This window comes from Notolabrus celidotus, chromosome 23 (genome assembly GCF_009762535.1).
Source record: "Notolabrus celidotus isolate fNotCel1 chromosome 23, fNotCel1.pri, whole genome shotgun sequence".
Taxonomy (NCBI): domain Eukaryota; kingdom Metazoa; phylum Chordata; class Actinopteri; order Labriformes; family Labridae; genus Notolabrus; species Notolabrus celidotus.
The window spans coordinates 20781448-20808484 of NC_048294.1; the positions used below are offsets into that span (position 1 = coordinate 20781448).

The window sequence follows — 27037 nt, forward strand, 5'->3', positions numbered from 1 at the left end:
CAGCTTCACAATTAATTTTATGTTTTAGTACCATAATAATTTTCATTATTACAGGAGATCATCAGGGCCAAACGTTATGAAATAAAAATAAAAAATGAAGTGAAATTTTCAAAAATTTCTAATTTTGCCAAAATTTGGGGAATCATTTGGACACAAATAAATTACTTTTCCCTGTGGTGCTAGAGAGGATGGTTTATTTTCTTTCATTTACAGTCAAATGCTTTTTTAATAAACACTGAATTTCAACATATTATATGTTAAGTTTATAAAGTTTGTGGCTTAACAATGGATTAACATTTTACCAACATCGCCCTCCTTGTTCAATTTCATGTGTTTTTAATCAACGTCTCTTTGGGGGTCATTAGCGCCAAAAGTTAGTCAGAGAACTGCAATTTGAGAGTAAAGACAAAGGGTAAGAATAATGTTGAAATTTACGAAGCTAACATTTATCTTTAGATTTTGGTGCATAATACAGCAAAGAAATAAACTGAGGTGGACTTTTTCTTCTTTAATACGGAGTCACACTTTTTTTATCAACTCTGAATTTAAAGAATTACTTTCAAATATTTTGTTGATAATTATGTTTTTATAAAAATTGCTGCTTTACAATTAATTTACATTTTTTTTTATATTTTACCAAAATCACTTTCCGTCTTGAATAAAACCGTTTTTTAGCTCCATATTCCACTGGAGGGCCATATGGAATATGTTTATTTCAAAAAAATAAAAACGCTCTTTAAATTTGAAATATTGAAAATAGACAGTGATTTTTCAATGTACTTTTGTTAAACTGACATTTCTTTTCCTTTGTGTCATTTTGGATGCAACCCATGTTACAAACTGTATTTACTCTACTACTTCTTTATTTGTAAAATTTATTTTTAGGTCCAAAATGTCTTTACTGTGAAAATATTGAACCAAATTAACCCTTTTTTTCAATAACAGAATTTCATCTTTTGTCATGTTTGGAGCTACTTATATAACAAAATTACTTCATTATTTGGGTTCTCCAAATAATGAAGTTCACAGACAACTGAGCAGGTGATCTTCAAACTAAATTAAAAAAGAACATCTGAATTAATATTAAAGTAATAAAATTACAGAGCAGCAGCAGCAGCAGGAGGCGTCGTCACGGTGAGTGGAGTATTTTTATTCAAAGATCATTGAGGAGAAAAAACACGTCTCACATGTTCAGATGTACAGGTGAGGAAAGGTGAGAGTGAAGAAAAAACACAAAACCTCTTTAAGAACATATACAGTACGCACACACACACACACACACACACACACACACACATGCTCACTCACACACGTTCGCTTACACACACACTCAGAGTAAAAGTTCATCTCATTCGTTTGACTAACTTCATTTAAATAATTAAGTGCTGTCAGGTCTCTCCAGCAGAGACAGAGTGAATCTGGATTTTATTTTAATATCAGAGTGTCAGGGATTTATGTTTCTCCTTTAACGTCATTTAAGATCAAAGATTTAATGGTTAACGACAGAGTCACAGGAAACTGGAACAAAAATCTGAAAGGATAAACTGAAAGAAGTGCAACTTTTAATTTTCCTGACTGAACTTATTCTCAAAATGTTTTCTTTGATTTTTTGGGGGCCTAACAAAAACTCAAATCCCTAAAATAAACTTAAATAAATAATTTTAACTTTCAAAATTCAAAGACTCGGTCACTTCAACACATTTTTCTTTAAATACAAAACACTTTACTATTCACAATGATTATTTCTACATTTCATCTAATCATCATCAAAACACTTTTCATCCAAATAAACTAATTTACACTCAAAAAATATTACTTTCTCAAAATATTAAATCTTTCTTTGCAACTGCTTTCTGAATTTTTTCCCAAAATGCTTATTTCCCAAGTCAAACATGATTTTTAATTATTTTTTAACTAAACAATTGTTCTAGGAAACATTTTCCTAAATAAACCTGTTTTTTCAAACAAAATATAATAATTTTAAAAAATCCTCAAAATTATAACTAATTAGCTAATATTGCTACTTTTCTTTCTAATTAATATTGTGGTATTTATTTTTTGCATTTTTACAATTTTGCAATTTTCAATTGGATTTAATATTTATAATTAGATTTAAATTTTCTCAAAATTAAACTTTTTTTAATTTTAACATTTATATTCAGAATAATAAAAAGTATCTCTCCTAAGTGCTTTTTATCCAACAAAAAAAAAATAATGCTAACTATCAACAATTTTTGCAACAAATTAATTATTTTTAAATTAAGAATTCTCCTCTCGCTTTCACAGTTCATAACAACTCAGTCAAATTATTTAAAGTTGACATTTTTTCACATCCTTATTTTTTGCAGTATAAGTTCAAATAAAATAAAAAAAATTCCCTCAAAATTACAAAATAAAAACTGAATAGTTCCTATAACACAACGTCAAACCAAAACTATTCTAAATTAATTTTCAGTTTGATTTTAATCCTCAGTTTTTTGTTCCGGCCCCGTCACTCTGTCATATCCAATCCTTACCTTTCACGCTCACAGGTGTATTTTCAGACGTCACGTGTCAGATCACTGATGTTGTTGATGTAAACAGAATCCCTGAGTTACATTGTCCAGGTGAAGACGCAACACATTATGGCAGAATTTTCTCTCATGTCTCTGTAAGTGAACTTCTTTTGTTGCACACTCTGTACAGTAAACGGAAATGAAGCAGTACCAAAACTGGAGCGAAATGTTCAAAGTCCAACAAGAAGAAACATCGTTGTTGTTTTTAGTTAAAGTAGAAAAACTGGACTTAATTACAAACAAGTTTTGTAGAAACCAGGGTGCATAAAAGTGCTCGTATAAAGGAAAAATAATTCACTTTTTTCATATATTTACATTTCTTGTGCAGTTTTGGATGAGTAGTGAGGAAGAAGCAGGCCGGTGAGCTGACTGGTGGAGAGATAACATATCTCAGTATCATGGAGGAAGACTCCTCCTCCTGTAAATGTGTCATTAAATAAACCAGAGGGTGGTGAAAACTGCACGCTGCATTCATTGTCTTCAGCTTTAACATCAGTGTCATTCGGCCGCGCGGACAAGCGCAGGGTTGAAAAGTTTTTGGGGACAAAGTGCTGTTTGTCTTCAGTCACGTTAGCATCAAGCTAACTGAGCACGACCTCGACGAAGACTCTGTTTCTGAACTTCCTGAGAGTGTAAGACTCGAGCCCCGGACACCCCCCTCACCTGAAGGGAACAGGTAAACATCACAAACGATAACTACGAGCCTGCCACTGAGGGGTTCAAGAACAAAAGTCCAGACACTCGACAGGATGGCTAACACAGAAACTCAGCGTCAGGCTGGTCAGAAAAGAAAGTATGAGAAAAACATCTGAGTGTTTCTAAAATATGTTGACAACTTGGTGAATTATTTGAGGAAACTTGCAGGTATGTCGGTCATTTGTGGCTCAGCTGCAGCTAGCTGTAGCTCCAGTTAATGTCTGCAGATATAAAGCCCTAAAGCTCTACTACCTGGATGTAAAGGAGCACAGGTGACAGATGTCATCTGGTAGTGCAGCGTGGTTTGTCAGTATGTTTATCTAGTAAATGGAGATAAAGTTGTATGTAGGCTGTGTCTGATTAAACTGACATATAACCACTCCACCAGAGCAATGAGGAACCAGCACAGACATGAGGACGCTAACCTGCTGCTGGTGTTAGCACTGCTAGTGGTAGACCCACTCTGTTAACCAGTTTGATGTTGTTTTTTAATCCTGTGTCAAATGAATAGTGTTCAGTCTTTTAATGTATTCTCTAAACCTTAGGTATTATTGTTATTTTTATTATTATTCTTTGAATCATTATTATTTGAATCATTGCTTTAACATATATTTATCTTATTTAATTATGTATTTATTCATTGTACTCATCTGATTTTCTTAACACTACCTTATTTTTAAATTTTCTTTCCACTATTACTTATTTTATTAATTTTATTGTATGTAATCTTTATGTATGTAAGGTGCTATATAAATAAAGTTGAGTTGAGTATGTTTTCTCTAATGTGGCTCTAACGCTGTCATTTGTTTTAACCCTTTATTGGGTTCCATTTGAACGACAGTCCTGTATTCCTGCAGGTACCTCGGCTCACTTCTTATGAAACTGATCATTCTGTAAAGGTAGGATCTTAATCTGCAAGTGTCTGGACTTTTATTCTTCAGGCCGATACAGTTTAGGTTTGTGACCCTCCCTCAGTGGCAGAGCAGTCCTCTCAGAGTGAGAGGCTGTTTTGAAACATGCTAACATTTAGTACCAGCTCTGAGCAGATCTGTAACACCAGATAAAACAAGGACTAAGGAGAGAGTGTAAGAAGGAAAAGACCCTGTTAGACAAAATAAACTTGAACTTCCCTGTAAGACTGAAGTCGGGGGAGGGCGTTTGTGAATGGGGGGGCGTGTGAGGAGCGACAGAATGAAGCCCTTTCTACATGCCAAAGTGTGGTGGAGCGGGGCCCAGCTCGGTGTGTGCGTGCTCCTGGGTGGGGAGCAGGTCTTCCGGGTGGATGAAGTGCAGGGCGGTCTGGTTGTAGCTGAGCAGGGCTTGCTGCTTCTCCTCAGGACTGTAGTCCAGGGAGTGGGGGTGCACCTGCTGGATGTGTCTCTTGATGGTGCTCACCTTCAGCGTGGCCAGCGTGGCTCCACAAACCATGCAGATGAGTCCGTGTCTGCGGCTGTCGTAGTCCATCAGGTACTCCATCCTCCAGCGCACCTGGTAGTTCCTGCGCTGGTCCTTCCCGGGGTAATGACCATGACGGGAGGACGCGGCCGCAGCGGCGCTCACGTCCCTTGCTCGACCCCGCCCTCCACTCACACTGCCCTCCTCCTTCTTTATCATCTTACTTGGCGTCCTGACGTTGGGTGAAGCATCCTTGTTTGTCTCTCTGGAGGTGTTCAGAGCGTCAGCCCCGTCCAGGTTGATTTCTGATAACACAAAAATATATCTCATTTACATTTTACTTAACCTATCGCCCAAAATACTTGCAAACCACACACTGTACTGAAGAAGTGCCTCTGAGTCTGAACACATCTTATACCTCTAACATCCAGCAGGGAGGTTAGAGGGAACATTCTCTTCAAGTCTTCTTCAACACAGCATGATGTTCATTTAGTAAATTATGGGCCCATTTAGAGTCACAGAGACCAGGAAGAGGGGGCGGAGTCAGACTGGGGATAAGCTGCTACCACAGAGACGTGAAAAATGTCATCGTTTGATTATGACCACCGACGACTACAAAATGTCAAGGTAGTGATGAAACCATGTGAAACTTGAAGCTTGAGTTCAACCTCCTGTGTTAAAAAATGAAGGCCATGCAGAAGTCCCAAAAACTGCAGTTCCCAAATTGTCCACTAGAGGCTGTCCCCAAAAGTGAGTCAGTCCCCATAGAGCTCCATGTTAAAATGTTATAGCAGAAATAAACATGTTAACAGCCTGGTACAGAAACAGTTTGGCTCTCTATAGCTCATTTATTTATTCATACACACTTAAAATTTAAAAATGAATTTTTAAATAACTCATTAAATAGAAAATATTAACGCTGGGGGTTACACTCTGGTTGGTTATTCTCAAATACAGGCACAAATAAAAGTTTAGCCATGATACAATTAATATTGTGCTTTAATTTTCAAGATTTGCTCTCATAAGGGATTTCTGTCAGGACAAACATATTTTGGTGGAGACCTCCTCAAACAGCTTTAAATAAAACACATTTGTACTGAGAGTTATGAGAGCAAGCGTTTGAATAACTGGAGTAAACAAAGACAGCATCTCTTTAAATAATACTGCCATGGAAATAGATTTGTTCTGAATGTATGACTGTGAGAACAGAGAAAGATCAGCGGCACGCTGAGCTTCATATTCAGTAAGAGAGTGGTCTCACCGTCCTGAATGTGTGACCCCTCTCCGGAGTAATCTTTGGTCCAGGCAGCAGCCATGGCCTCTCTCTCCTCCCGGCTCAGGCTCGTGGTTTCTGGATGGTTCTCCTGGATGTGGCGGCGGAAGCTGCTGACCTTGGTTTCGTGGAGAACCTGAGAACACACCATGCAGAACGTCCCCTGACCCGCCGGTCCGTATGCCACCAGGTAGTCGAGGCGAAGCCGCCAGGGGTCGCCCCCCCGCAGGCGCCTCTTCCTGGGCGGGCGTGGAGGCGGGGGTCCCTGCTGAGGAGCTCCGACGCCCCCGTCCTCTCCGATGAGACATGTGTCCTGAGTTAAAGTGCCATCCGCTTCTGGGTACGAGTCAGTGTGGAGCTGCATGGCCTTCACCTCCTGAGAGAAGAGCTCCGCCCTCACGCTGTCTTTGGTGTCCGGCTCTGATTTGATTGACATTTCTGACTCTTCTGTTTCAGGACAGAGAAAGAGACAACGATTCAGGAAAGACTTCTTTGACCATCCACAAATATCACCACCTGATGAGGATCTGCAACAACACCTGAAGTGAACAGAAACACACCTGAGGACGTTTGGAACAATCAAGCTGTGCATATACTCTAGATGTATTGTCGTGTGCGCTCACCGTGAGTCTGAGCCCAGGCCTGCAGGATGCAGTGCTTCTCCTCCGAGCTGTAGACCAGGGAGTTGGGGTGGGTGTCCAACACATGACTCTTGATGTGTTCCAGGTGGAGCGAGGGTAGCTCTCCTCCACACACCATGCAGAGCAGCCGGCCTGCCTCCGCCTCGTACTCCATTAGGAACTCCTGCCTGAACCACGCGTGCAGTGAGTCGTTCAGGTAGCGCTCCAGAGTCTGTGCCGACGGCCCCGGGAGGTCCTGATCCTCCTCTTCCTCCTGGGGCAAGGGGGCTTCACCCTCCTCGGAGCGGGGGGACGGACTGAGCGGCTGTTGTTGCTGCTCCTGGGGAGTCACTGGGTACGGAGGCTCTGCTGGACTCAAACATATTAAACCAAATATTAAAAACATGAGTCTCTGATGTTCAACCATTAAAATGTCTTTATATCATCACTGTCTTTGATGAGTTTGTTTTCTTAAACAATGAGATGCTGAATTTTAACTTTACAAACATTCTGGTGGATCTCAGAGCGTGTAGTATTATTACAGCTCCAACCTCAGGGCTATGAAAACTGCACATTTGGACTTTAATGTCGTCATTTTTGTTCTGAGTATTGTCATAAAGTGTACCACGTAAACTAAAAATGTGTCTACTTAGTACTTAACTTTTTTTATATTATTATCATTTGCCTTTTCAGTTTTATTGATATTTTAAATGCCTTTATTTGTCTTCAACTGTTATCCTTAACTGTTTTAATGTATTTATTTGTAGAATATCAGATTATTAAAAGAAATAAATAGATAACTATATAAATAAGATAAATAAATGTTGTTTAAATAATGATAAATAATAACAATAATAAATAAAAATAATGCAGTTCAAGGCTAAAGACAAATGATTCCAAATCAAAGCCACATTAAAAATGTAAGACTTTGTTTTATTTATTTATGTATTTTATTTTATTTTACTCTTTCTTCTCTTTCTAATGTACATTTATTTATATAATATAATCTTTCTGTACTACTTTAAATGTGTAATATGATATGAAGGCAAGATGTATGATTTGATTTAATTCTCTTCTGCTTGTAGAAAAACAAACAAAAAAAACAACTCTCTTTTAGTTTTTGTTTTTAAAAGAAAAAGGTAAGACTTTTTAAAATAAAGGTGTTTTCAGGGAGGCTTAACTCCACCTCCTGGCTTGTTTCTAGGCTGATCAAAAGTCAGGTGGGGTCAGAATTTCCAACATGGCGACCGTCGACACCAATGTGTGACTTCACTGAGACTGTTTTTACACAGCTCACAGAAGGAGACAACATGACCCAGTGAAGGTAAATCATTCCCTTAGACTCTGGGACTGTTATAACATTCAACTATTTTTTTACTATTATAAACATTCAATGCGGTCAGGTCCGTTAAGACCCAAATACTCCTGGGTCACATCTCTGACTGGAAATAAGTGTAGTCCAAAGGTGCAAATAAAACATCCATCAGGAAGTGAAAACTTGACTTGTTCTTTTCTTTGAGGGTCCAAAAGAGAAATCCTTCTTCTCTTGGATCAATGGATTGATTTTATCACCACAATGTGAGCAGGTCTTTATGACTCCAACAACTGCTGATGCTCCCTTCATCGTTTTAGGGAGAACGTTTCATTAAATGATCTGTTTGATGAGCACATGCACGAACACTGAGGTGTAAAAGATCAGCAGCAGAAGTGAGAGCGGGCATTGATCTGTATGGTGGATTTGACGTGTGTATGTGTAGGAGTGAATGTAAGATGGAGAGTTTGGAGATGAAGATGGAGATGGAGGTCATGACTTCATCCTCACTCACTTGTGTGACGCTCGGTAAAATCCACCCACCTGCAGCGTGTTGCTCAGAGTCCAGCTGCTCCTCCTCCTCCTGAGCCGAGGCTCCCTCTGCAGAGCCGTAAGACCTTTGACCTCCCCCCAGACTGAGGTGGCTCTCCCAGCCGGAGCGGATCACCTCCTTGTCTGCGGCGCTCCACAGCAGGGAGTCTGGATGTTTCTGTCTGATGTGTCGTTTGATGGTGGACAGCTTCAGTGTGGCGAGCGAGCTGCCGCACACCATGCAGATCATGCCGTGTCTCTGCGGATCGAAGTCCATCAGGTACTCGCTCCTCCAGTACTCGTGGTAGTACCGGCGGTGGTCTCGGCCCGGGATGCGGCTCAGGCCCGGACGTGAGGCCTTCTGAACAGGAGCTTTACGTCCTGTGGGACCTGCAGCTGGGGAGAGGAGCAGCGGGTGGTCCTGAACCTCTGTGATGCTCCAGTAGCTGGTTCCTGGTGACCTGGCGGGCTCCTCCTCCACGTGACCGTTAGCCAGAGCGTCCCCGTCTGACGAGAAAGGAGCAGAGGACACATGTTCACGTTAAGAGCATGAGATAGATTTACAGAGAAATCCTTACAGCAGGCTCATGAGGTTCAGTATCAGCTGTCATCCTCTTCATCATTACAAGAGGAAGAGTACAGGAGAGGTGACAAAACGGAGAAGATCACAGGATGTGTCCTGTAACATAAATACAGCTCCTGTGAGAGTGTTTAAAGTCATTGTCCTCATGTTTTCAAGATTCAAGATTCAAGAGTTCAGAAAGCTTTATTGCCAAGTGAGCTCGCACACACAAAGAATTTGACGTGGTGAATGGAACACTGGTACTTAACAACAAGACAGTAAGGGCAATAAATATATAAACCTAAACACAAATCCAAAAATTCTAAGTAAAAAATAAAAATACTATCTGTACAAAGAAAGGAATAGAAGTACTTTTAAAGATATTAAATCAGTGAAATTACTCTAAGCCAGAGTGCACATGTAGTAGATGAATATGTTAATAAAATGTTCTATTGTTTCTATGCAGTCTTGTGTTGTTTTTCTGATCGCACTTTGTCTACATTCATCTCTGCATGTTTTTAATTGTAGAGGTTTGATTTAAAAGAAAAGTGCAAACACTGAGCAGGAATCATGACAAATTTACAAAAATAAAGGAAGAATTATTATTAAACATGTAACTCAAACTGTCAGGAGATGATCCAGAGAGGGAGTGAATAAATAACATTAAATATACAGTTTAAATTCTCCTTGTTTTAATGTGTCCTCGGCCCGTGTGAAGGGCTCAGAGGTGATTTTTAAATTCTCATGTAAGATCATCTTCATTATGACAGTTGTTGTTTATTCATGTCTGTGTCCGGACACTAGGGGGCGTCGCTGTGACACCCTGCCTGCCTGCGTGCTGTTGAGCCTTTGTTTATAGGAGCCACAGACGGAGGGGCCATGCTGCTCGGGTATTGTCCCTGACACGGATTAACGGGCGGCCTGACAATGGCGCGTCTCTGACAGCCCCGCACCCTGAGCGCGCGGTGCCAAACACACAGAATCACTCCCGCAGCTGTTCTCTTTACCTTCACTGTCCGCCCGCGTCGCTTCCTCCTCCCCGCTTATTATTAATGAGAGCACCTCCGCCTGCTCCGCACCCCGGAGGAGCTCCCTGGGCTCGCCCGGTCCTCCCTCCTCCATCACGGGCCCTGCTGCTGCGGTAATGGCCGCTGCGGTTCCTGCTTCCTTCACGGTACCGCAGCGCTGGAGCGGGACATGTCCCCCTCACAGGAACATGTTCACACCGCACGGCTCCGCGAGACACGCATCTGCCAGGCGAGCCCGTGCTCTCCGATGTCCCCCACGCGCCCCGCACGGGAGCCAAGTTAACTTTTCATAGAATCCCGCAATAATCACGCAGTCCGGCGGCGCTGAGAGCCCGCTGCTCCGTGCTGCTGAGTGCGGATCATCGCAGGCCTCCTCTCGTGTATTTTAAGGCTCCTGCTTGTCTTCAGGGTGGGGAGCCGGACTAGGGGCCCCTGGGGCTCCTTAAGGGGCTCCTGGGTAAATTTAAAGAGACAGTAGCAGCGTCAACAATGCACGCGCACCGGGGGGCGGGGTGGGGTGTGGGTGGGGGGTCAGCCGCGTTAATACTGATAAGCTGCTGGGACTAATACTGTTGTTGATGAATCATGTGATGATGGAGGCTCACAGTCCGGCACTGCAGCAGTTAAAACATGAGGCGGGTCCAAATATGGGCCCCAACAGATCCAGATCACAGTGTCCTGTGACGAGGAGCCCTTATTTAAACAAGTACAAGTCCATTTACCTTGTATTACCATTCATTCATCTATACATAATAATATTTAAACATGTTTGGAATCTGTAGCACTAAGCTAACCTGCCTCTGGGGCTTCATCCACCAATTACTGCACATTAGTGACCGGACTCTCATTATAGACTCATCCAATCAGGTCTTTGTTCACACAGGGTCGATTCAGACAAACACTATTGATCCCACACCTGAAGAAATCCACATCTCACCTCAGCTTTCAGGTCTAAATAGAAATAAGTGTGAACAGGTGATAGATAGAAATATAGATGGCAACCATCAAATATAAAAAACATAAATACAATTAATTAAGTCTTGAAAAAATAAAAACAAGGTTTCAAAAACAGTTCATGTTATAGAAAAAACATTAAAAGGTATGTTGTTTGGAGTAAAAAGGCTGAGGTCTATAACATTCATCAGACAACAACACAGTTAATTGTATCCCTTTTTTAAATTTAGACTCAAACTATTTCTTCATAGGTCTAAACATTTAGAAGTCATAACCATTAGAGTAGACAATATCAATTTTGTTTCTCAGAAACACAGTAGGTATCATCTTACTTTAAATAAAAAGTTCTCATACAATGATCTGTGACACTGGTTTATTATGTGTGTTCAAACCTCCGACAACTAGGGGGCAGCGTTAGGATCTATGTGCTCTCTGACGCTCACTCTAACAACTGGCTCTAAACAAGCTAACGACACTCACTAGCTCAAACTTAAGCATATATTTCTGAAAATATGCCTCATAAATGAACTCTTATCCTTTTTAAATCACACAAATTAATTAAAAAAGTTGTTTATAATGTTATTTTAACTGACTTAACCTACTTACTGACAAAAGCCTCTTTGAGATGGATTATTGTAGCTGTGCTAACCACAGTTTGTGTTAACTTTAAGCCACCACATCTCTCTTTCAACTATAACTGGTTTACTTCATGTAATTAGTGGATGTGCTAAAGTTATATTGGAAAAAAGTAGGAGTTAGATACAAGAAGTAAAGTAACGCTGAAGTTAATGTTAGTGCGGCTGTGTGGAAAACAAAAGCTGACATTAATAAATAAATAAATAAATACATAAGTAAAAAATTATGCATTACTTTTGGAAATAAATGCTTCGAAATAGAGCAGCTAAGAATAAATGTATGATTTAAAAAAGAAAATACACAAAATATAAAAGGAAATATAAAAATGGGCGTGCACTTTTTAAACTATAAGGAAAAAATACGAAAATAAACTAAGTTAAAACAGATATTATTTTGTAAATTTAACAATCACTTTGTTTAATTAAAGTTGCATTATAAGTTCTTAAAATGTTGTATTCATTTATTAAGTGAATATTCATAACTATTCATTCAGGCATACTATTAAATTTAAACTGTGTGAAATACCTCTGAATCCGAAGATGTTTTTACCTGGATATCTCCAAGTATGATCCATATATGGTGAAATTTGTACTGCACGTCATCGGACCACAGTGTTATAAATGTCATATCTTATTTCTGTATTGGTACCACTTTAGCACCATCAGAATATGGACTCTAGATATTTTTCCCATGACTGACGCCATATTTCAAATGCCACACCCGTTGTTTTTAAGATGTCAGTTCAGTATTGTCAAGTACATATGTCAAGATATGGCATAGTATATTTCATTTAATGAATATAAGATTAAACATATCTAGATCCAGATTCTTACAAGATTTTACATTAAAAAATATCTGGATACTTGGGGTTTGGCGCTGAATATATTAAATGTTTTGGCACCTTTTGACCTCCATTCTTTGACCTCATCTCTTTAGCTCTTAAAACATATCCACTGATTCCTGCTTCAGTACAAAAGTCTGCATAAAATGAGGTCGTGTGCAGAAAAACCAATAAATCAATGGACCTTTGCACAGCTGTTTCTGACTTTATGTTAATGCAAACTTTAACCTAAATCATGTTCATGTGAGCAGGATGACTCCTTGACTGATGTGGACTGGTTTTGTCTCCATGGGCCTTATATTTACTCTCATTTTTGTGCATTATTTTAACGGGTTTGTAGAGAAAGGGGGGGGGGGGGTGTCCGATGTACTGTACACCGTCTCTGTTAGTCCTCTCTCTCTCTCACACACACACACACACACACACACACACACACACACACACACACACACACACACTTAGCATCCAGGTCCCACATCCTGGTACTTTTCAGCGTTGTCAAGGCAGCCTCAGAGCTCGGCAGGCAGGCGGAAAGTAGCTGCAGTGTCCTGGCAGAAAAGCTGTCCTAAACGTTCACACAAACTGTCCCGGAAAGTTAGGTGTCACTGAAAGGTAAAGGCTTTGCATGTTTCTCTTCCGCATGTGTCTGAGCGTGCTGGTTTGCGGTGTTAATGTGCGTGTTTTGCGGGTTCTTTAGACTCAGACAGGCGCCAGTCCGTGTGGACAGGAGGAGGAGGATCTTGTCCATTGTGCAGCGCAGAGACACAGCGCGTAATGATCGATCTGTTTGCTCTCTTTTCTCAGTGTGTGGTGGTAGTTCAGCTTCAGGAGGGTGGCTTTGCTGCATTTACAGTCCGAAAGACGGAATAAAGAATAAAAATGGCTCTCACTGATATAATGTGTGATATAAAGGGACAGGTTTAAAGGGACAGTGTCACCCTGCTTCCTTCCTGCTTCCTGGAGCTTTGTAGCGCACAAACACGACGTGCTCTTACCTCTAAACATGCTGTAGAAACGTCCAAATATGTCTTATTTACAGTCTTAAACGCTGCAGATTCACCTGTATGGTGTCTCACATGGAGATTGAGTGTACACTGAGTGTTGTGACAGAGGATATAGGAGGTTAGGAGGTGCATTGTCTTCATTTGCATGTAATCCATTGAATCAGATGTCAGTGAAAATGCTAACATGTGCTTTAATGGCTCCAAATGGGACGTGTTCTCTGTGTTCTTGAAGGAAATATAAAGGGAAACAGAAGGAATGCTCATAGTGTCCCAAGTAAACTGAGTAAAAGGTGAATTCATGTGACAGGAGCTGAAATGAGACGTTCAATGCTAATACAGACATATGTGTAATTAAATGTAATATCTATGGAAGATTATACAACTTGGAACAAATGATAGGAGGAAGAATTACATAAAGATATTGTTATTGGAGAGTAAAGTCAAGGATTAAGTAAAATTAAAGAGTTAGATAAGTAAGGAAGTGACAGAAATGTCATGAATGCAGTCAAAATGCTAAAAAGTTAAGTAGAAATTTTGCAATTGAAGTAAAAAAGCTAAGACTTAAGTAGAAATGCCACATTTCAGAGTTAAAAGGACCAGAATATATTTTAAATGTCTATAATTTTAAGTTAATATAAAAATGTCAAAGTGAAGGTAAAAATGTGGAGAGTAAATTGTCACCATTAAAGTTTGATAGTCAAGAATTTGTTTGAAATTTCATTAATGAAGCTGAAATCATGGGCTGTATAAATAATGGACGAAGACGTCACCTATTTGTTCCTGAGCGCTGTTTTGAAGCCAATAGTCGGCGGGTGCCATATCGGTGATGCTGAACTCGGCCTAACTTAGTGTGAGGTAAAGAGGCGGGGTTTGAGCCTCCTCGCTAACAGCTACGTGTTCCCGCCTGCCAGTCAAGTCAGTCATGTCCTTAAATGGGCAAAACTTGCAATATTGATATCTTCTGAACTGTTGCGTTATAAAAAAATTCACCCCTGTACAGTGTGTGCCGATAGAGAGATTAGCTCTTCGGACCGAAGCAGTTTTTTGAACCAGGCTGTAAACATGTTTATTATTGGTGCAAAGATCGTCTTTTTTGAATTGGTGTGTATGTGGTTTCCAGTGTTTCTGCAGCCAGCCTTAAGGCTGATATATACTTCTGTGTTGAATCAACAGCGTACCCTACGCCGGGGGTCTGCGTAGCTCCCGTACCTACGCCAAGGCCTACGCACGTACAGTGGGGCAAAAAAGTATTTAGTCAGCCACTGATTTTGCAAATTCTCCTACTTAGAAAGATGAGAGAGGTCTGTAATTTTCATCAGAGGTACACTTCAACTATGAGAGACAAAATGAGAAAAAAAAATCCAAGAAACCACATTGTAGGATTTTTAAAGAATTTATTTGTAAATTATGGTGGAAAATAAGTATTTCGTCACCCACAAACAAGCAAAATTTCTGGCTCTCACAGACCTGTAACTTCTTCTTTAAGAAGCTCTTCTGTCCTCCACTCATTACCTGTATTAATGGCACCTGTTTGAACTCATTATCTGTATAAAAGACACCTGTCCACAGCCTCAAACAGTCAGACTCCAAACTCAACCATGGCCAAGACCAAAGAACTGTCCAAGGACACCAGGAAGAAAACTGTGGATCTGCACCAGGCTGGAAAGAGTGAATCTACAATAGGCAAGCAGGTTGGTGTGAATAAATCAACTGTGGGAGCAATTGTAAGAAAATGGAAGACATACAAGACCATTGATAATCTCCCTCGATCTGAGGCCCCACGCAAGATCTCATCCCGTGGGGTCAAAATGACCATGAGAACAGTGAGCAAAAATCCCAGAACTACATGGAGGGACCTAATGAATGACATGCAGAGAGCTGGGACCAAAGTACCAAAGGCTACCATCCGTGACACACTACGCCGAGAGGGACTCAAATCCTGCAGCGCCAGGCGTGTCCCCCTGCTTAAGCCAGTACATGTCCAGGCCCGTCTGAAGTTTGCCAGAGAGCATATGGATGATCCAGAAGAGGATTGGGAGAATATCATGTGGTCAGATGAAACCAAAATAGAACTTTTTGGTAAAAACTGAACTCGTCGTGTTTGGTGGAAGAAGAAAGCTGAGTTGTATCCCAAGAACACCATACCTACTGTGAAGCATGGGGGTGGAAACCTCATGCTTTGGGGCTGTTTTTCTGCAAAGGGGACAGGACCACTGATCCGTGTTCAGGGAAGAATGAACGGGGCCATGTATCGTGAGATTTTAAGCCAAAACCTCCTTCCATCAGTGAGAGCATTGAAGATGGAATGTTGCTGAGAATTGCTGCACGACACAGACACACCGACGCACAAGTATGTGGGGCTCATGTCAGCGTCAGCCCCTGCTGCGTAGGGGAGACGCAGAAGTATAAATCAGCCTTTAAGCGGACGCTCAATTAACTGCAGTTTATAACCCTTCTGCATGGGCTTCATATTTTCAGACCGGAAGTGGCCGCTTGGCTGATATGTCAAATTAGGGTTGAACTAATAATTCTGATTGGTTGATGTTGAGATTCAATAAGTAACAGGAAAACAAAGCAGACATGTTCGAAAATGAAGTTAGTAATAAAGGAGTTTGGTTTAAATATTGCAAGCAAAGTAAAAGAGTCAAGAAATAATTTGAAATGTGAAAATAAGTGAAGCTTAAATACATGAATTTCTTCTTTACCGTTTATACCATTCAGGGGCGTTTTGGCGGTGGAGTTTATCCCAGCTGTCATTGGGCGAGAGGTGGGGTTCACCCTGGCCAGGTTAAATATGAAGCATTAAATAAATTACATGTTGAGAAATGGGTCCAATTGTTAATTCCTAAGGGGGAAAAATAAAGTTGTAATGTTGTGTTTCGATATTTAAAAAAAATCAGTAAAATGTCAATAAAGAACATGTTTAATCTTTCAGAACAAAGTCACAGTTTCAAGGTAGAAATTGAAACATTAAAGGAAGTAGAAACGTTAGAATTAAAATTTTCATAAAGTGCTAATAAAATGAAATGTTAAGATTTAAAGCTCATGTAGGTAGTTTTTAGTTGGCTATCAAACAGACTGTTGCCTTTCTATGACTTACAAAAGCACATGAGACAATCAGAAGCAATGTTGCTCTTTCATTACTTTTCTCACAATGTAAATTCATAGAGATTTATGGAAATTAAAGTGACTGATGTTTAAAGAATATAATAATTAAAAAATGCCACAATGTCTAAAAAAAACCCTGTCAATGTCTTTAAAAAAAAATTAAGGAAATTTGAAAAATGTAGAGAATAAAGCTCAAATGTTGCAAATAAAGTAAGACTTGTCGAGTATCAGGTCAAAATCTAGAGATTAAGGTTAAAATTTAGGGATTAAAAATGAAATGCTGTGGTTGTGGACTAGGTTGAAATGCCATCAGTAAAGTTGAAGTAAATAGAATCAAAATTTTTGCAATAAAGTTCAAATTTTGGACATACATTTGAAAGGCCAAAAACATTTGGGAAGTTCAAATGTTAAAAATAAATGGAAATTAATGCAGAACAAGAGGCTGCATTGGGTTTGAGGTCCAATATTTAAAAAATAAGTCAAAATGTAGAGATTCCAATTGATATTTGAGAAATAATGCTGAAATTTGGGGGAGTTTTGTCACAAAGTTCCAAATTGGGTCCAAATGTAGTGAATAAGGCAGCCATGCAAGAATGACAAGGTCAAAATATCTTAAGAAAAGATGAAATGTGAAAAAGAAAAGAAAATTGCAGAGAATGAAAACAATGTGTTTATAATCCTTCTAAATGTCTGAAGTGTTTTTAAAAGATTGCACACATGCACCTACTACAGTTGACTGGGTGTGATTGGATATGAGCTCAGAACTTGTTTGTATCCTACGACTTGTATTTCCTTTTGTAGAAGGATCTTCGGAAACCACCTGAAAGTTATGATCTTGTTTTCTGTGTTTTTATCCTGAGTAAGATGTTTTCTGTTTCTGTTCCTCAGGACACCTGCTGGACGATGTGATGACTGAGAGATCTGGCAGCTGCTCAGCTGAGCTAAAACTATGACTACCTTGGCTTCACACCGGAGGACACCATGTAAGCCTACTGCAGAGAAGATTCTGGACTGAGAGGGATGAGAAGAAAACAGGAAGCAAGAACTGTTGGATGAGAACTGATGGGCTGTCCAAGCTGGCGATAGCATGCCAACTGCAAAAGGTAAAGGTGGTTCACCATCCCACCGCTACCGCCCTGCCTCAGAGTTCGATGACAAAACGCTTGCCCAGAAGAGGGAATACTGGAGGACCAAGAAACGAGAGCAGAGGGCTCGACTGTCCGAGCGGAGAGGGAAACCGACGCAGCAGAGTCGAGGGGAGAAGTTCGTACATCCAAACTGCTCCGGCTCCGCTGCTGCTTTCACTTCTCCTCTGCAGAGTCACGATGAGTCATCCAACATTGGAAACACAGAGGAAGAAGGCTCAGGCAGAGCCACCGAGGGCCACAAAGAGAAGTGGCTCCAGACGGTTGAACTCAATAAAGTCTTGCCTCAGGTGCCAGCTTCTTATTCCATCTCCGCAAGAGTGTCTGGGTGTGACACCACCACCACGGTGAGACGCCCAACAGTGAGGGGTGCTGGGTTGCTACCTAAAGCAGTTACCTCACCCCCAGCCGGTACAACCCAGCTGAACACCAGTTCCCCAGTGCCTCCAGCCAGAGTGACCAGAATAACTAATGGCAGCTCCATGAAAACACCTCAGCCATGTGTGTCTATGCAGGGAGTGTTCATCCCCAAAATACAACCGAAGGCACAAGTTGAATCCTACATTCAGCCCAAACTTGCACCCGCAAATGTGACTACAGGTCGGACTTTTGCAACTTCTCTTTCAGCCGAGGGTAAAACAGCTAACTCAACACCTCGCAGAGGAACAAAGAGTGCCTTGGCCACCTCGCAGAGGGCTAGAGGTGTTAGTGACTCCCATCTTACTCCCCCAGAGTCAGAGGAAGAGAGAGCAGCCAAGCGCAGGGAGCTCTGGCGGATTAAGAAGCGAGAGCAGAGAGCGAAGGTGGCGGCTCGGATAGCTAAAGCCAGAGAGAAGATACAAGGCGCCGAGGGGACACTAAAGAGGGAAACTGCACAAAAAATAGGACCGGTGGGAGGAGCAGTCCTTCCACATGTTCCGAATCGTCCGTTCTTGAGAAGAGTCAGCCCAAAACAGTGTCATAACTGGGTCAGTGCGTCCGTTACATCCATCAAAAAGGAAAGTAATAAACTGCAAGGCAGGGACGCATGTTCAGCCCAAGTTACCCTACGAGCAGATCAGGTAAAAGTCCATAATCCACCTGGGAATACCACAGCCATTCCACCTGAGGGGATATACGTGAAAAAGGCAGGGGAGTCCCAAAGACGGCATCCACCTTATGTTCATCTCTCTAGCGTCTCCAGAGGAATTGCACGATGTAAAACACCCAGACAGAGGTTCATTGAAGCCCAAAAGACTTTCATGATTCAGAGAAACATGAGGTGTAAATCTCCGATGCTTTCCTCTTTCTTTGGATCCAGAAATATCCCCAAAATCGACCCCAATGACACACCTGAGCAGATCATCGCCAAACGGCGGGAGTACTGGCGGATTAAAAAGCGTGAGCAGCGAGCGAAGCTGTCGATGGAGATGAAGGCTCGTCTGAAGGAGAGGGACTGCCTCATGAGAAGAGTTAAACGTTATCAGAATATCCTGGAGGAGATGAGGAGAGCCAGAGCGCAATCAGCAGGAAGTACCTTGACCCACGACTCGGAAACCATCGGAGGGTTCATCAAAGAAGACGGCACGGTGACCATCAACATCCAAGCAAATCACAGCGCAGCAGATGCCCTCAAACAGGAAGAAGTTGTAGTAGTTTCTAAAAGCTCTCCCGTCCCACAGCCTCAGGATCCAGCAGGTACTCGACAGAGAGCTCCTGCACCCTTTCGTGCAAATCCGCCTCCCCTTCGTCCAGCTCAGGTGAAAGTGTCCTTTCCTTTTGCTGGACTCAACAAGCCACAAAGACTTATTTCAATCAGAACAAGGACGGAAAGCACAAGTGTTCCTACGTCATTCCAGACTGTAGGCCAGCTCAAACTCACCCACCCTCAAACCCAGAGAAGTGCTCGTTCTGGAGGATCAACCACGGAGTTGAATCTTGGGGGATGTGTCATGAAAATGGCTGTTTCAAGTAGCGTGACTTCTCTGTCAGCTTCGTATCTGGATCCAGAGCTGACAGAGGAGGAGAGGATGGCCAAGAAGAGGGAGTACTGGAGGATAAAGAAGCGTGAGCAGCGAGCAGCTCGGGCAGCCCGGCTGAAGCAAGGACTCTTACAAGCGAGGGCGAGGAAGATCCAGAGGCAAGCTATCACGGTGCTACCGAACAGAAACCTCACAGATGATACAGAGAACGCCCAACATACTGAGCCAAATACATGTGGGATCAAACAAGAGCCAGCAGTTGACCTAAATTCCCAACCAGAACAAGCCATCTGTCCAGATATCAAACCCCCATCAACCCCATCACCCCCTCCAGCACCTCAGCAAGAGCCTGACCCAGCTTTGAGTGCAGACAGCCAGGCTACCACCCTGCTGGCCGTGGCCTCTATGAAGAAACTCCTGGAGGAGTCTCTCAGCACAGTGACGGAGAGTAAAAGCATACAGACTGACGTTAAGACGGAGGAGGAGACTTCAGAGCCAGAGATGAAGCCCAACCTCATGCAGCTCTTCTTTGAGAGGGACGAAGAGGCGGCTCCGATCGCTGCTGATCTCACCCTGGAGATAAAAAGCTGGCAACCAGACTCTGATGCATCGGCACCAACAGGTTCCTCCAGCCCTCATCTGAAACACTCACCACAACCCAGCCAGACACCTTCGCCAGCCCCCGTTTCCAACTCCACCAGTGAGAGTTCATCCCAAACTCTTTCAAACTTCATTGTAAACCCCTCCGAGGACGCCATCATCGACCCGTCCTCGCCTCCCAGAACCCCAGAGCCGCCAAAGCTGCATCACCCACCCTTAGATCAACCACAACCCGAGCAGCAAAGTCTGACACAGGACCAGTATATCAACAAGCCTCTAGCTCAGAGATTACGCAGCGTGGTGTCGGAGCACAGCAGTTTGAACAGCCTGCAGAGGAAGAGGGAGTACTGGAAGCTGATGAAGAGGCAGCAGAGGGCCCGGTTAAAGTCTCGACAGAGAGACAGAGCGGGAGAATCCAGCAATCGGCTTCCCCAGAGGAACTACCAGGTGATGTGAGGGAGGGATTGAAGGGAAATATATCATATATTTGTCCAACTTTGATTCCTACAATGTGGGAAAAAGTATTGATTATTGGTGAGCTCTTGCACCTTCCTGGTAAACTGATCCCATGTCACCCATTCATGTCATCTGATGCAAACATGACTGATTATGTCAAAAGCAAAAGCTAAATGAATAATCAGAGTGGTCAGACCATTAATCTTTTTAAATATGCTATTAAACACTTTTTAATCGCTGCTTTAAATTCCATAATTTTGCATTTCACACAGTTTTTAGTCCATATTATCAAAGTAAACACATCTTAGCAGTGTGTTGATTTGAGAATCAAAATAATGTAACAAAATGTTCTTTATGATCTTGATTTTTAGATGTGTTATTCAGATAAATGCTGCTCTTCTGCACCAGTGTGATCTTAAGTATTAAAGCAAGACACAGCTCTCTCCAGCTGAAACCTGAATCATCACCAACAAACCTCCGTCTGATATTCGACACTTGACCCACAGAAACACAGAGCAGAGTCAGGAAGAGGGGCCCCCAAAACCTGTGCATGTTTCAGACCGATCATTCTGCTCTTTAGTCGACTTCACCTTTAAAATCTAAAATCATTTGTTCCTTTTATTCTTTCAGGCTCCAGGTCCTGTTATCATCAATTCTGTTAAAGGTGTAAACCCTCCAGTGAAACCAGCCCCCCAGCCCAGACCCTCCAGAGCCTCTCTGACTGCCGTGACCAGTATCCCCACAGTCCTGGTGGTCAGCCCTGCAGCATGTAACCCTGAACGGTCTCCGGACACGCTGCAGGTCAAACAGCCAGTCAACAGAGTCTCCTGTCTGGAGCAGAAACACAATGAACTCTTACACTTCGAAGTGGACTCAGTCAGAGCTCCAGAGAGTAAGAAACCAGCAGGATCAGGACCAGGAAGTTGGAGTTCCAGAAGCACAGATGTAGACTCACCCCCCTCCCTCCCGACTCTGAAACCCCCCGAAAACCCGCTCACCAGCATCAACCTGCACCCTATTGAACCTCCTCCTCAATGCCCTACCCTTAGCCCAATAAAAGTCCCCTGTGCCACCATCCAGACCCCCACACATCCGATCCACAGCCCCACCAAGCTGTCACCGGTCAGCACCATGGTCCCTCCGAAGCCCATTCCCGGGGAGCCAGAGGAGGACTTCTTGAGGAGGAAGAGGGAGTACTGGAGGATAAAGAAGAAGGAGCAGAGAGCAAGGAAGGCCATCAGGGAGAAAGGAGCGACACCACGGAGGTCGATCAGCAGCTGGAGACCGATCCTCCCTGCGCACGAGCTGCAGACACAGGTACCAGACACAGATACGTCATAACGAAACAAATCGATTATTAAATTTTTTATTGTTAACTGGACAATGAGACATAGATTTAAATGTTCAAATGAAAACTAAAAATATGCAAAAGACACTAGAGACACAAAACCATCCAAAAAATGAACACAAAGATTTTCAAAATGACCAGACACACTAGACCTGCTCTGTTTGGAGTGTTCAGATAACATTTGTTAGGATTTGGTGCTTTATAAATAAAGTTTGACTGATTGATTGATTGATTTACATAAATACTGAAACATGAAAGAGAGGGGAGATGTGCTCTCCCCACTACAGGCTCTGCCCTTCCACGTAAGCACCTGGAAGGGCAGAGAGCTCACAGAGCAGAGCCATACCGCCAAGAATAACTTATTGCATGCAAATGATTGATTATTTTTCAATGAGAGTGGTTCTGAGTTATTGTGGGCACATAAAATGACGACAAGAAAATTAACTAACTATCAGAAAATAGCCAAAAAGGAACACATGACCTCACAACGACAAACAAAACCATCCAACATAGGCTACTTAAAAAACAAAGTCCCAGCATACTTTTCTCAGTTTTCGCTCTCTAACTCTTCCTGCAGGACTCTGGTCAGTGGGTGAACTCTGATGAGTCAGAACATCTGATGAGGTGAGTCTTTATATACCTCAGATGAAGTTAAAGTTTCTGCCCCCTGGATGAAGGCGGTTGCTAAATGTTATTTATGTTTTTTTAAAGCGCTCCCGTGGACACCAACCCTTCCTCCTTTGACTACCCAAACTACACCGAGCCGATAGAAGGTGAAGCATCAGTGGAGTCTTTTTTCAAATGCATTACAGAGGACACATTGTATTAATTATCTTCCTGTCCTTGATCCTTGTCTCAGATGAGTCAGACCTAATGTTCCTGGACTACGAGAACATTAACGGAGAGGATGGTCCGGTCTCAGATGCCGTATGGAGGAGTCGGTACCTGATGGACTATGACCCTCTGAACCAGCTGCTGGTGTGCATGGTGTGTGGGGAGCAGCAGTACTCTCACAGCTTGGAGGGGGTGAGAGCCCACATCGATGAGGCCCACCCTGACACCCTGAACCTGGAGCCTGCAGAGCACCAGAGGATCCTTGAGGCCTGGGATGAACAGGTGTCCCAACGAGAACGCTTCTTCACCAGCCAGCTGCAGAGGAACAGTGAGGCCATGACAGGTACAAATCCACAAGAATGGCTGTGATGGCTTAAACTGAATCCTACTGATCCAAATCAAAAGATGAATATTTTTGTCTCTGACCGGTTTAGATTGTTTTTTACACTGCCGATAAAATGCAACATGCATCCAACATGCAGCCGACATGCAGCAAACATCCAGCAAACATGCAGTAAGCATGCAGCCAACATACAGAGAATATGCAACCAACATGGAGCCAACATGCAGCAAGCATGCAGCCAACATACAGCGAATAAGCAGACAAAATGCAGCAAACATGCAGCTGACATGCATCAAACTTGCAGCCGACATGCAGCCAACGCCCAGTAAACATGCAGCCATCAAGCAGCTGAAATGCAGCTGACATGCATCAAACTTGCAGCCGACATGCAGCCATCAAGCAGCTGAAATGCAGCTGACATGCATCAAACTTGCAGCCGACATGCAGCCAACGCCCAGTAAACATTCAGCCATCAAGCAGCTGAAATGCAGCTGACATGCATCAAACTTGCAGCCGACATGCAGCCGACATGCAGCCGACGCCCAGTAAACATGTAGAGAAGATGCAGCTGTAATGCAGCTGACATGCAGACAACATACAGCCATTACCTTGATTATATTCTTTAATATCCTATGACTATTATCCTGGCAGCCATGTTGGAACATAATCATCTATTCCGCTGTCAAACTAGCTGCTAGTATTGCGTACAGCAGGATATTTGGTTTGTTGTTTTCCAGTGACAGACTTTATTCTTATTTACCAAACCTGTCTGAATTATCTTCCAGAGGCACACGGGGACTGAACATCAGAGGAGATGCCTGCAGGACACATCTGAGGACCACGGACCAGGAGACAGAACCCAACACTTTAAAGTCTTATTTATAACTTATTTATTTTGATCAGTTTGTTGACATTTATAGACGGACTGTGCTGTACATGAACTTTCAGCCTGAAAGCAGCTTTACCTCATTTCTTATCAGGGCTGTAATTATGGGTTAAATCAAGTCAGCCTCACTTCAGATTTTGGGTCATGTTTGAAATATTTAGGTTACAACATTTTGGGAAATACAGTCTTTGTGCTAAAGTTTCTCAGACCCAACCTTTTAGTAGACATACATTTCAATTATTTTCATATTTAATGTTTTAGTATTCTTTTAAATTTAATCATTTTAGTTTTGAGTGTCCCACAGACTTCAGTTCAAAACATAGACACACTCTGAAAGCACATTTTAATGGAAGATTAAATCTTTCCTTTAAATAGACTCTAATTATTGCTCAACAGCGGCCACCAGTGGCGACAAGTGGTAACTACAAGAAAAGGTTTCCACAGCAGTTTTACATTTTAAAAACAGTAGCCATCATGAACTACAGGCTGTATCAGCAACCTGAGTGTGCTAAACATGGACTGTGTAGAAGAGGTCAACATATTTAACATTTACTGAAATGTTCGTTTGTGGACTTTAACGTTTCAGCTTTCAAACCCTGAGGCTTTGTCCACCTCTTAGACACAGTCTATGATTTTAATGTCAGCAGCAAGTCCAGCTTTTATTTTCTAGTTCTGCTTCAAATGGAGATTTAAAACTCTGAAAGGACTGTTGAAGCGTCTGATGTATAAAATAAAGTTTAAAAGATTTAACGAGGCAGCAGTGATGCAGTGATAGCTGATGTTTACAATGATTGCACACTAAATTTAGATGGAGTCCCTTCGTCAGCCTGTTTAAAGATTATAAACTGTGTGTAGTTCATGTTTCAGAGCTTACTGAGTCTTTCCTTCTGTATAAAGTTCCTCTGCTCTGCCGGCACGTTGCATTCAGGTCCCCGACTTTTGTAGTTCCTGACCTTTTGCATGGAGGTCTAGAACTGCTCCACGTTTTCTAAGAGGTCGTTCTTCAAACCCTGAAACCTTACAGACATCCAACCTTTTGTACCTTTTTTACAGCAGCTTTCTCTGCAGTCGATATCAGTTTGTGACAAACACATGAACAAACCTTCAGCTCTGTAAATACACTAAAGACTAAAGTGGTTATGAGATGCCAAATGTTCCTTTGACTGTGCTGTTTGACACTTTATTTATTATTTATTGATCTGCTGATGTTCATATTTGTAGATAGCTCCATGTTAGTTCTTCATCTGTGAGTGTTTCTGATCCAAAGGGAGATTTCCTGCATGAAAAGTAGTAAAAGAGGAAGATCAGCTGTGTATCTGAGATGATGCATTCCCATGTTTTTTGTATGATTTGTATCCTGAGTGCGATGCAGAAATAATCTTGTGTTTGAGCACAAAGCTGCATAGAGTCTGCCTGCAGCTGAGTTAACCTCTGAGAATGTAACTCTGACATGTTTACCGGGTTAAAGGGAATGTTTCGATGCCTTTTCAGTAATAAAACTTTTCTACCTTTGGGCTCAGTCGTTGCTCTTCTCTGACTTTCTTAAATTCTCAAAATGAAAGCCTATGTTTCAGTTCAAAGATAATGTTTTGTTTTTATGATGTGTTGATGTGGTTTGCACTTCAGGGCCACCTTACTTAAGTGACTTATACAGGTGTTAGGCAAGAAGATGGATTTGCTACACTCCATAATGTTTGTGTTGCATGTAGACGTAGCAGGCTCATGTAAAAAAAAAAAAACACCATACACTTCAGCTTAACGATAACAAAGGAAACTTCTTTCCACACGCTCGTATGCTCTTGTATATGTATGCAAATGTAACATGGTCTCATGAAGCCAAAACAAACACAAACGCTGTTGATGGCCGTGTTTAAATTGATCACTTCAGAGTTTATTTGACGCTCTGTGAGATGTAAGCAGATCACAGCTGTGTGGAGTGTTTGGGTTAAAGGAATCAGAGATTTGTGGAGTTTGGTGGCTTCACTCTTTTCAGTTTGTGTTTTCAGTTTTGAAGAAACTGAGTCACACTTTCTGGAAATATGACATTATTCTCAAAATCTCAGATTTTTTCCTTTACTTGAACAAAAAACAGCTGCTTTATGCTCAATAATAAGAGTGCGTTTATCACCTTAAGATTCAGTGTTGTTACTCGCAACCATCTATTACTATCAGGTCAAGCTGCTGTTGTGACTCGAGAAACTAAACTGGTTATTTTTCTATTTTTAAATGATCAGAAACATAAACTTCAGCTTCAATAGACTCTGAAGAGGTCTGAGTTACAAATGTTATCTGTGATGAAATAACCTCACAAAGCAAACTCAAAATTATTACACTTTAGGAAAGTACAAAGTCCCCAAGAAAATCGGCACCCACAGCTTACAAATTCATCGGGGGGGGGATTTGTAATTTATGCACACATTTTAGAAATCTGTGGAGGCAGAGTCTTAATTTGTGGGAATGGATTTGCTAATACATTGTTATGGGGTTATGAACCTGTCCCTATGGATTTGGAAACTGTGTGCCCAGATTTTCTCGACTATTTTACAATGACTTGGCACCAGAGGGCTCTGAAGGAAAGCGATGGGGGAGATAAAGATAGCACTATACCTGTCTTCAAACTCAGTCTTGAAATCAAATGAAGTGTTTGTGCAGTCTGATGAAACCCTGTGGTGTCAGTGTCCCGTCTCTAAATGACTTTAACAACACATCATAACACTCGAGGAAGTAGCACTTGTAAATTTGGAAGGGAAGCACCTATTGTCCAAATATTATAATATACTGGTCTCAGGATGCACTGAAACCACTTTAGATAAATTAGATGAAATTTATTGAATTTATTGAAAATTGACATAAAGGATGATATTGATGAGACTGATTGGAATGAGGCATGTCTGAAAACACAAAATCAGACCATAAACACAAAATTTAAACTACTTCAGTTCAAGTGGT

At 41.8% G+C, this 27037-nt stretch overlaps 2 protein-coding genes and 1 long non-coding RNA gene across 4 annotated transcripts; 2 read left to right on the plus strand and 1 right to left on the minus strand.

The window, feature by feature from the left end:
- Positions 1-1129: 1129 nt before the first annotated feature.
- On the minus strand, positions 1130-13469 carry si:dkey-106g10.7 (uncharacterized protein C11orf95). Of its 2 annotated transcripts, none has more exons than XM_034676586.1 (5): positions 9952-10431; positions 8395-8889; positions 6543-6908; positions 5908-6366; positions 1130-4951 (listed from the first exon to the last, which is right to left on the minus strand). In XM_034676586.1, the coding sequence occupies exons 1-5, from the start codon at positions 10064-10066 to the stop codon at positions 4455-4457; spliced, it is 1932 nt and encodes a 643-aa protein (XP_034532477.1). In that variant the 5' UTR covers positions 10067-10431; the 3' UTR covers positions 1130-4454. The 2 variants fall into 2 exon arrangements, with proteins under 2 accessions (XP_034532477.1, XP_034532478.1); XM_034676587.1 differs by lacking the exon at positions 9952-10431 and adding an exon at positions 13399-13469 and having other exon boundaries at positions 3922-4951.
- Positions 2988-6987, plus strand: LOC117807338. Its single transcript, XR_004629950.1, has 2 exons — positions 2988-3231; positions 6376-6987. It is a non-coding gene; the product is annotated as an uncharacterized LOC117807338 (long non-coding RNA).
- si:dkey-28a3.2 lies at positions 12885-25607 on the plus strand. Its single transcript, XM_034676585.1, has 7 exons — positions 12885-13015; positions 17404-20668; positions 21308-21994; positions 22603-22649; positions 22737-22798; positions 22885-23202; positions 23988-25607. Exons 2-7 carry the CDS (start codon positions 17603-17605, stop codon positions 24002-24004), a joined length of 4197 nt encoding a protein of 1398 aa, XP_034532476.1. The 5' UTR covers positions 12885-13015; positions 17404-17602; the 3' UTR covers positions 24005-25607.
- The last annotated feature ends 1430 nt before the right edge of the window (positions 25608-27037 follow it).